Source organism: Dendrobates tinctorius, unplaced genomic scaffold, assembly GCF_039654945.1.
Source record: "Dendrobates tinctorius isolate UK_male_01 unplaced genomic scaffold, ASM3965494v1 ptg000151l, whole genome shotgun sequence".
Lineage (NCBI taxonomy): Eukaryota > Metazoa > Chordata > Amphibia > Anura > Dendrobatidae > Dendrobates > Dendrobates tinctorius.
This window is the reverse complement of record NW_027361818.1, coordinates 31,161,618-31,172,592: the sequence shown is the minus strand read 5'-3', so window position 1 is coordinate 31,172,592 and position 10,975 is coordinate 31,161,618. Positions and strand designations below refer to the sequence as shown.

Sequence of the window (10,975 nt, the reverse complement as noted above, 5' to 3'; positions counted from 1 at the left end):
TGCATGCTGGTATCAAACAAACCAGAAGTTCTTGTCCAACTTTTGCATTAGGGAAACTTCTGAACACTCTTGACAATAACTTATTGCATATTTAGAAAAATCTACACTAAATAAATAAAAAGTGCAGCCACAGATTATCGATAGCTTCTCTTTAAGTCAACTAGTCTTGATAAGACATCCCAATGATGTTTGAAGGTAAATGGCTTACTACAGTTTTATGCATTTTCATATCGACATCATGAAGAACTCAGCCCAAGTCCCAAAACTTGAAAGAATTTACATCCTTTCACTACATAGACCATGGAACATTTGAACAATGACGTTCCTCACTTCCTGGTTCCTCATGCTATAGACAAGAGGATTCAACATGGGTGTCATGACGGAATAGAAGATGGATGCCATCTTGCTTTGGTTATTGATGGCATTGGAAGGAGGATGTAAGTAAGTGAGGAGCACGGATATAAAGAAGATGCAGGAACAGATGATGTGTGAGGAGCAGGTGCTGAACGCTTTCTGTCTGCCCTTGGAAAACTTAATCTTGAGAATGGAAATGATGATGAAAATATATGAAATCAGGATGGCGTTCAGTGAACCTATGCCATAAAATCCAATGAGGAACATGATGACCATGTCACACATGACAATATCCGAGCAGGAGAGCTTGAGCAATGGTGGGATGTCGCAGTAAAAGTGGTCGATGACATTTGAGCCACAGTATTGAAGGCTAAACATACAGCTGGTTTGTGCTGCCGACTGCAGAAAGCCAAGAGAAAAAGCTATGACAACCATGTAGAAGCATTTTGTCTTGGTCATCATGGACACATAATGTAGAGGATGACAAATAGCGGCATATCGGTCATAGGACATGTTCGAGAGCAGATGAACGTCAGTACTGGCCAAAGCAGCAAAGAAGTAGAATTGAAGAGCACAACCATAAAATGAGATGACCTTCTTCCTGGAAACAAGGTCTGAAATCATTTTAGGAGCAATAACTGAGGAGTAGAAGAGGTCGACCACCGAGAGGTAACTGAGAAAGAAATACATGGGAGTATGGAGGGCGGGTGTCTCATGGACAGCTATGAACAACCCAACGTTAGCAACCACAGTTATCAGGTAAACCAGAAGGAAGAATATGAAGAGGAAGATGGAGAGAGTCATATCATTGGTCAGTCCGGTAAACTCGAACATCGTGGGTCGACTTTGATTCATCTGGTCCTTGAATGAAGACTGAGGAAACATTGAGAATGTCGTATAATTAGGAGGAACACAACAGAAAATCTGTCAGGCAGATACAAGGTCATACAAGTGACTGTTTACTCAAGTTATCCAGATCCATCCCTTTCCTCTCTACTCATGTCAGTGGATTGAGGAGGACTATGGATGTTGTGGATCTACTTCCATTATTGCATGGTAAGGAGAAGACGAAATATAAAATAAAGTCACAAGTTTGATGAATTTTTATTGAAATGTTTTTGAGTAACAAAGGGAATTAGAACTTTTAAGGCCAACATACACATTACACTGATGTCGACTGAGCCCACTGATATTGACGGGTACAGCCAACAGTCTACTGTGTATTTGGGCATCGGCCCACTAATTGTCTGGGAAGATGTCAATCAAGCATGTCCAATGTCAGACTACCAATCACATTGTTATCCAGGAGATAAGGCGCCAGCTGTCATGTCAGCTGGCAGCTTTCCGACAGAGAACACAGGAGGGTTCGGCCCCACAAGCACTCCTGTGTATGGGAGAGTCGGCTGACCTGACTGTTGGTTTTAACATCATTATACCGACCGCGGTCTAATGTATATGGCCAGTTCTACCAGTCATGAAGGACCAAATACTAACTAAAAATCAGTATAAAGCAGTGCATGAAGAATACTACTGCAAGTAATAGGTTCAACCTTATCAGTTTGTTCATTGGTACCTTAAAACGCAAAGAGCCTGTCCCATGATTTCAGGTGGGAAGAGTGACTGTTCCTACATACTATTACCCCGTATCAATGATGACACATGATGGCTCTACACTCCAGATATAGAAAATAAAGTGTCAGCAGTATAAGAAAAAGAGGAAGAAAAGGGAAAAATATGTAATAAATTAGGGGGTGCACCAGACTACTTAAGTGGCGCCCAGAAAGGCCATATTAGGCTTGGTACACACTTACACATTGCTTTATGCTGATCACTACATTGAGCACTCCCTTGGAATCTTTAAAAAACTGTATTTTTTCTGAGGGGAACCACAATGGAGCCATTCACCTGAATGAATCTGACAGAATCTCTGCAGATACTGTCTGGTCGCCTTCCTGGAGGCCAGAATGGGGAATCTCAGGGCCGCTGGCTGTTTATCAAACTCAATGTCTTTTATCCGACGACCAGGGCAGATTCCAGGGGACCACAGTGCTTGGGCCGGCAGGTGAATGTTGATGGCCATCGACCCTTTAATTTCTTGCCCTGTGAACATGTGCATGAATTGTTTACTACTGAACGCGGAGGTGCATGTGCAACAGCCCTGGTATGGGGCCATTCCGTTCACTGTTATCCACCCCCATGCAGTGTCCACAGCTGATTGAATAACCACAGACAGGGCTGCCACTAGGTATTTTGGGGCCCCATACTGGCAACATTTTCAGGGCCCCCCTTGAGACTCCGCTCAGGTTCCACCCCAGCCCCGCCTCCACCTTTCAAACTGTCCACAGTCCCACTGCTCTCTCTTGGAAAAACTCCACATCTCACCAATCACACATTAACAGTTCCCATCACCAGATCACACACATAGCCAGCAGCTCTTGTTCTGGCCAAAAGATTTTTTAAATCCACCACCACAAAGTAGACTCTTTTGGCCGGGCCCTACTCTACTCTACTCTCTACTCTACTCTAACCTATTAAACATTTGTTACAATATCCAATGCAATTTAGGTATATTTTTATTTATTTTTCAATTTCTAAATTACCAATAATATCACATTGAAAAGGGACAAACACCACCGTACCATGTCCAGACCACATATTACCACCACATACTGACTTATAATACCACATACAAGGAACAAATACAGCCACACCATGACCAGATCACATCATACCACCACATGGTGACTGAATACTATAATACTGATCATTAATAAAAAAAACACAATACCATCACCATAAGTGCCATTATACACGAGATCTGCACTTAGTATGCAGTGTCTATGTACAGGAAATACAGAGATCACTGATGACATTATACACAGGAGCTCTATATATAGTGTCAGTGTACAGGTAATACAGTGATCACCAGTGACATTATACACAGGAGCCCTGTATATAGTGTCAATGTACAGGTAATACAGGGATCACTGGTGACATTATACACAGGAGCTCTGTATATAGTGTATAGTGTACAGGGAATACAGTGATCACCGGTGACATTATACACAGGAGCACTGTATATAGTGTATAGTGTACAGGTAATACAGTGATCACCAGTGACATTATACACAGGAGCTCTGTATATAGTGTCAGTGTACAGGTAATACAGGGATCACTGGTGACATTATACACAGGAGCTCTGTATATAGTGTCAGTGTATAGATAATACAGTGATCACCAGTGACATTAGGCACAGGATCTCTGTATATAGTGTCAATGTACAGGTAATACAGGGATCACTGGTGACATTGCACACAGGAACTCTGTAAACAGTGTATAGTGTTAGTGTACAGGTAACACACTGACTCACCAGTGACGTCTCTAGGTGAAGTCCTTTATCTTCGCTTTTCATCTTTCATCCAGCACAGAACGCCATCATGTCTTCCAGCCAGGGCTCGTCTCTGCAGGAAAGTTATCTAGAGCTCCGCTTGCAGAACGCATTACTTAATTTTTTACCAACTTCTACACTACACCAAGATGAAGAAAAAAAAGGCGACAGTGTCGCTCTGCACATTAACAGGACCTCCCCCCATTTAAAACGGCATCCTCAAAAAATAAAATAAACACATGATTGCTGTAATAATATCCCTTAATTAGCCCCTATGGTAATAATATCCCCCATCCTGGCCCTGTGTATCTCATTTCTGGCTCCAGCCATATGTTCTCCCGTCTTGCCTTCATAAGTATCCATTATGCCCCATATGATCTCTCGATCCTGCCCCATCTGTCCCATGATTCTGCTGCCCCATCTGTCTCCATTCTGCCCCATGATCCTGCACCATGTGTCTTCCATCCTGCCCCCTCCTGTGTCACAAATTTTGCCCCCGTGTCTCCAATTCTGCCCGCTATGTCCATTTTACCCCGTCTCCATTCTAACCCCGTGCCTCCATTTTGCCTCCTGTATCCATTCTGCCCCCATGCATCCATTCTGCCCTCCTGTTTCCATTCTGCCCCCCTGTATCCATTCTGCCCCACTGTGTCCATTCTGCTCCTGTGTCTCCATTCTGACCTCCTGTGTCCATTCTGCCCTCCTGTGTCCATTTTGCCCCGTGTCCATTCTGCCCTCCTGTTTCCAATCAGTCCTCCTGTGTCCATTCTACACCCCTGTGTCCATTCTGCCCTCCTGTGTCCATTCTGCCCCATGTCCATTCTGCACCCGTGTCCATTCTGCCCTCCTGTGTCCATTCTGCCCTCCTGTGTCCATTCTGCCCCCCTGTGTCCATTCTGCCCCCCTGTGTCCATTCTGCCCCCCTGTGTCCATTCTGCCCCCTGTGTCCATTCTGCCCTCCTGTGTCCATTTTGCCCCTGTATCCATTCTGCCCTCCTGCTTCCATTCTGCCCTCCTGTGTCTATTCTACCCCCCTGTGTCCATTCTGACCTCCTGTGTCCTTTCTGCCCCCTGTGTCATCCATTCTGGCCCCCTGTGTCCATTCTGCCCCCGGCTTGCCGCTTTCAATAAAAATAAAAAAAAAAAAAAACACTTTCTCCTTACCTGGCCGCGGTCCTGCGGCGAAGATCCATCAACTCCATTGTAGCGCTCGCACTGCCGGCGACTGACAATGATGTCAGACGCCGGCGCGTGCACACTGACGTCAGCTGTCAGCCACCGATTGGCTGTCAGCTTTAACTACTGCCATGAGCGGGACCGCGCACGGCAATAGATAACTGAGCCTGCGTCTCGGACGCAGGTTCAGTTATTTGATGGTCAGTGGGGCCCAATCAGCGAAAGTGACGGGGCCCGATGTGGGCCCTCTCTGCCCACCGGGCCCCATATGCCAGTCAGGGCAGTAATGCCCTGATGGCGGCCCTGACCACAGACAACAGGTCTCCGGGATATCAGCTGCTTCACTTCAGCAGAACGGGGAGATATAACATGGAGTAAGGGTTTGCAGTTCATGTGGGGAATCCACGGCCAGTACAGTTCACAGGTACGGACTGGGACGGAAATTCAGCCCTGGCATTTGAAATCACACAGGCCCATGCTGTCACGGTCCCCAAGCACCAGATGGGATATATTACTAATATTACCCTGATTGTAGATTGTGAGCCTTCGCGGGCAGGGTCCTCTCTCCTCCTGTACCAGTTATGACTTGTATTGTTTAACATTATTGTACTTGTTTATATGTACACCCCTCCTTACATGTAAAGCGCCATGGAATAAATGGCGCTATAACAATAAATAATAATAATAATATATAATAATGGAGGAAATCAAGATTTACTACAAGACCATTATTTCTAATGACATCGGTGACCTACTGGGGCAAGTGAGTCAGCAACTTTGTGCTTTGTTTCAACTCTTAACAGTATGGGTGACTTGAGAACTCCGATTCTGTTAACAACATAGCAGACACGGTGGCCCACGACCAGACAGGCCCTTCTGGCATTTGCCAGTATTGCCAGATGGCCAGTCTGGCCCTGACAGTTCAGGATTGGATTCTGACACAGAATTGAGGTTCTGGAGCTTTAAGAACCTGTATTAGTCAGGAGCAGTACTTGCAGGTAGTTATAAGAGAGTTCAAAGTTTCTTGGTGGCATAAAGGCAGAAGACGGAATATATGGCAATATGTACAGACCTGAAATCCCATATTCATTTTCTCAGCTGGTCAAGGTGCGTGCAGAAATATACTTGAAGTAAATAAGGGATAATTTGCAGTGAGGCGTGGGACCTTCGATTTCCTCAACACGCAGAGCAATAGGTTCTTCTGTACACATTTAGTGCGACCTAATGCTGTAGAAGTACGCCTTTAACCGGACAGCAGGGGTCCAGGGTTAGAAAGGGTGAAAAGTCTTCAGCCATCTTTGCTGTAGAAGTCAGAGGAAGATCCAAGGCATTAGGCCTGGCTGTAAGTCTTGAGATGAAGGGAAGGATGAACCTCCAGGCTTGGAGCCTGGATGGGGTCAGGAGACCCCTCACATGAGGTCTGCTCTGGGTCACATCTTGTACCAGACTCCTCAGGGAACCTTCCAGAACCCTGTCTTGTCTAGACAGAGACTGGAGGTAGCTCCTCCCATTGAATCTTGGTGACAGGGTCACCGACCAGTAGGATAACACTCAATTCTTGTGTCAGACTTCACTTTGTGAGATTAATATATAAATCATGAATATATGATATTAGTGAGTAATGGATTCATTTAAACCATATAACAGTAAAAGGATAACTTAGGGGTGAGTTGAGGTGTACAAAAGCTACTCACAGTCCAGGGTTACTTAAAGGGACATACCCAGTCTGGACCGGGTCACTACACATGCAATAAAAGATTACGTCCAGACACCAGTTCCAGCATCAGGACGCACTTTGTGGGTGGGGTTAGAGCACGATTTGTACGGCTCCGGAAGGATGGCATAAAAATCCAATTGGCCCATGGCAGAAAAAAGGTTCCCACCCCTGGCTTAAGGAGTAGCTTATATACCTGGCCCTAAACAGGATTAGGTCAGTTCACCAAAACAAGGGATAATTGCTATGTCAGTTCCACAACACATTGGGGAACATCACGTGTGATCACAAAAGGCAGAGTTACCATCTTGTGAGTAGCCATACAGATCTGATGGATGCCCAGGAGGAAAGTGTCCCGCCATCCTGGAGGATAGATGATTATTGTAACTCTATGGAGCTGAGACATTTAGTGGCCTATTACTAGTTTCATAGTAATTTCCCGTTAACAGAAATGGATAAAATTAATCCACTGGATACAAATAATAAATATTTGCTGATAAAAATGATCACTTTGCCTGCATTTAATCTTTCAGGGATGTTGATCTCTTGGACGTTTGTTAGATTGGTGTTGTCCACTTTGAAGATGGGGGATAGTAGACTCCCTGTGTATACACCTGCATTTTGCAAGGAGGTGATCATTTTCCTGGACCAAACATCTTTGGAATGGACCATAATGACCTCACTGACCAGGACTGACTGCATGACAAGAAAGGAGAATGCAGAGACTACCTTCAGAAATGTGGCATGGTGGTCAATATTAAAAGAATGGTTGGGAGGTTGGGAGACAGTGCTCTGGAGTGGCGCCTGGCACCTACCTGGAACTCAAACCTGACCTCACCATAAGAGGATCCAGTGAAAACCAGGAAATCGCTTAGTTACGCTCCTCCAGAGTAAGCCCGACCCATGGCGCAGTGGATCCATGATCCACCAGCATGACAGTTGTCCACAGATAATCTCAGCCTTATTTAGGAGTTTGGCAGACAAAGACCTCAATAATTTAAAAAGATAATACAATATGGAGAGGTAGATCCTCAAGTGATTGCCAGGGCGAGGCGCCTTACACGTCAGCATTTATGTAGTTTGGAGATCTTCATTCCCAGTTTTACTTGGCTCCCCAGTAATGTAGGACGTCTATGTCATATTAGAGGACACCACTGCCATAACTGGTTGTATCATGGTAACTCCAAGAACAAAGACAGAATATATATACGTATGTAGGATAGGACAGCGTATGAAAGGATTCACATTTCACCCTTGCTGTGTTGAGATATGGACTGCTTTGCCAATTTGTTACAGCTTTATTATTTTTTTGCAGTTCTTTAAAGCAGCAGATTGGCATTGAGCTATTTACAAAGTCTATGATTTTCTTTACCAGAGACTCTCCGAGTTTTTCTCCTTAGTGTTTCTGCTTCGTATATTCTGTTTTTATATCTAGAGATGTCTCTTACCTGATGTATGAAGAGCTGTCTCTTTCGTGTGCCATATATCGTGTCTTTGAGATACCAGGATCAGTGTGGTGTTTCTTCTCTGTGAATCCTAATGTTTTAATAAGAAGAACAGAATTCCACAGAGAATTTCTCTCTTCTACCTCCCAGTCCCGCGGTTACTCATTATGGGAGGAGACACTGAGGGAATATTTTCTCTGTTGTGTAATTTCCCTAAGGATTCAATGATTTATTAAACATTGTATGTTTATGTCCAATAAAAAAAACAACTCAAAATTTGTCAGAAAGACAAGAAATAAGAATGGCGTTAATTTGTAAAACTTATGTTCATAAAAATCTAAAAATTAAAGACAAACATTAGGAAAACCCCCAATATTCTATATGATGATATCATTGCTATAGTTTGTATGCCTTCTGGGCTAACCTTACAGGCATTAGATGGAGATGTGCCATCAATTTGACCCCAATTAGAACTCAATTAGAGACCATCACCTCCTCCACCACGTGTGACAGAAGGCATTGTATTCCATTAGATGGTGTTCTTCAGGCATCCACCAAACCCATTAGAGCCCCAGATATTGAAAGCTGGTTCATTACCTCAGAGAGCACATTTCCACAGCTCTTGTCTCCAGTGACGATGTGCTTTACACCTACTTCTGATAGTAGGAATCGCTCGTGCTGATCTTAGACTTATGTTCAGCTGCTTCATAATGGAATCAAGAAGAGTAGCTAGCATGAGGTGGTGGTATAATGTCCCCATACACAGTATGACCCTCCACAAGCCACCACAAAGTATGATGGTCACCACAACCCACCAAAGCAGTATGGTGGCCCCCACTGCTTCACATTCAGTAAGGAATGATGCCTCCATATACACCCAAGTCTCATCATCTATAGTCCCCCACACAGCTTAATGTCCTATCAGCTCGAAAGACAATATGATGCACCCATAGCCCCTTACAAAGTATAATCCACACAGCCCTTCATACAGTATGATGTCCCCAAAAAATGAATGATGCTTCCACAGCTCCCACACAGTATGATCCTCCCCACCTCCCACACACCATGATGTTCTAGCAGCGCAAACTATAGTGGCCCCAATAATGGAGTTATGCCTCCACTAACCCCTAAGTCTGATGCTCTACAGTCCCCCACACAGTATGATGTTCTATCAGCTCAAACACAGTTTAATGCTCCTGTAGAACCCCACACAGTATGATGTTCCTACAGCCCACCTCCATCAGACCCACCAGCTGACATACCATATTGCCTCTTCACCCACTGCAGCCCAAAAAATGGTAACACCATTCCCTAAAAAGGGAGTCTGCCACCTCTACAAAGCATAATAAACTCGCTTTACGGTGATATAAAAATTCTGACCAGTGTCCCTTTGTGCGGTAATAACTCTGGAACGCTTCAATGGATCCCACTGATTGTAAGATTGTTTTCTCATGATATTTTGTACTTTATGACAGTGGTAGAATTTGTGTGAAAATATCAGAAATTTGGTGAAAATATTTGCAATTTTCAAACTTTTAATTTGTTCGCCCTTAAATCAGAGAGTTATGTCACATAATAGTTGATAAATAACATTTCCCACATGTCTACATAACAGCAGCACAATTTTTTAAATATTTTTGTTTTTGTTAGGAAGTTATAAGGGTTCAAGTTTGACCAGCGATTTCTCAATTTTTCCAACAAAATTTACATTTTTAGGGACCACATCACATTTAAAGTGACTTTGAGGGGCCTATATGAGAGAAAAAGCCCAAAAGTGACACCATTCTAAAAACTGCACCCATCAAAGTACTCAACTCAGGAGGGACGGAGCACTATTTGCCTCCTGGAGCGCAGATTTTCCTGGAATGGACTCTATGCACAGAGCCACTAAGTGATAGAAAGCCAGAATCCCCCTCAAGTGACCCCATTGTGGAAATGATAACCCTTTGGCAATTTATATACAGGTGTAGTTATGATTTTGAGTCCATGGGTGTTTTCCTGAAATAAGCAGCAGTGGATATTGCTGAGTGAAAATTTCACACTGCAGTTGTAGTGACCAGTATGCTGTAGTGACCAGTATGCTGTAGTGACCAGTATGTTGCAGTCACCAATACATTATGTCCAGACCGTGCTTCTAGAGACAGGCAGCTAACATAAGAAAAAAGTAAAAAAAACTTACATATGAAAGGTAGACTCAACAGATCCTGACTGATGCACTAGCAGGATGCAGCAGGCCTCCATTGATAAAGGCTTGGGGCAGCACAGGTGCAACCCACTGATGAACACAGCCAGTATCCAAAAGAAAAAGAGGAGCCGGCTGCCTGGTGGGAAAAATGCACACACTAGAGACAGGCACCCATAGGTTAGGCGGGCTCTCATCACTACAGAAATACAAACATGTGGACTCTATATGTGGTATAGGCACACTGGGCTTAGAAGGGAGGGGGCATTTGGATTTGGGAGCGGAGTATTTGCTGAATTTCTTTTGAGGGGCGAGGAGACATTTTTCCTTTTCCAGAGCCTTTGTACTACCAATAAAATGGAAGCCTCTTATATTTCTGTTAACAGATAACAGACCTGAGTGGGGACTTGCTTTTTTTGTGTATTGAGTTGAAGCTTTTACTGGGAACATATTACATAACGTTTGGATTCGCTTTATCCACTGCTCTATGCTGAGCACTTACTTTGTGGTTTCCATCAAAATCAGTCTCCAGGTGACGTGACTCAGATGAAACCCTTAAGGTATCCATTCACTATAATGAGGCAGCAGAGTTACTGTGGACTCCATCTGGCCTCTGTTCTGCGGTGTCCTTCTTTTCAGAAGTGCACAAAACTGAGACCAACTGCTGCACTTTATGCACTCCTAAAAAGGACAGACACCACCAGATCACAGGTCAG

The 10,975-nt window shown here is 44.0% G+C and overlaps 1 protein-coding gene across 1 annotated transcript; it reads right to left on the bottom strand.

Annotated features, from left to right (window-relative positions):
- Window positions 1-276: 276 nt before the first annotated feature.
- On the bottom strand, window positions 277-1,209 carry LOC141050177 (olfactory receptor 5AR1-like). Its single transcript, XM_073547009.1, has one exon. The coding sequence runs from the start codon at window positions 1,207-1,209 to the stop codon at window positions 277-279; it is 933 nt and encodes a 310-aa protein (XP_073403110.1).
- Between the last annotated feature and the right edge of the window lie 9,766 nt (window positions 1,210-10,975).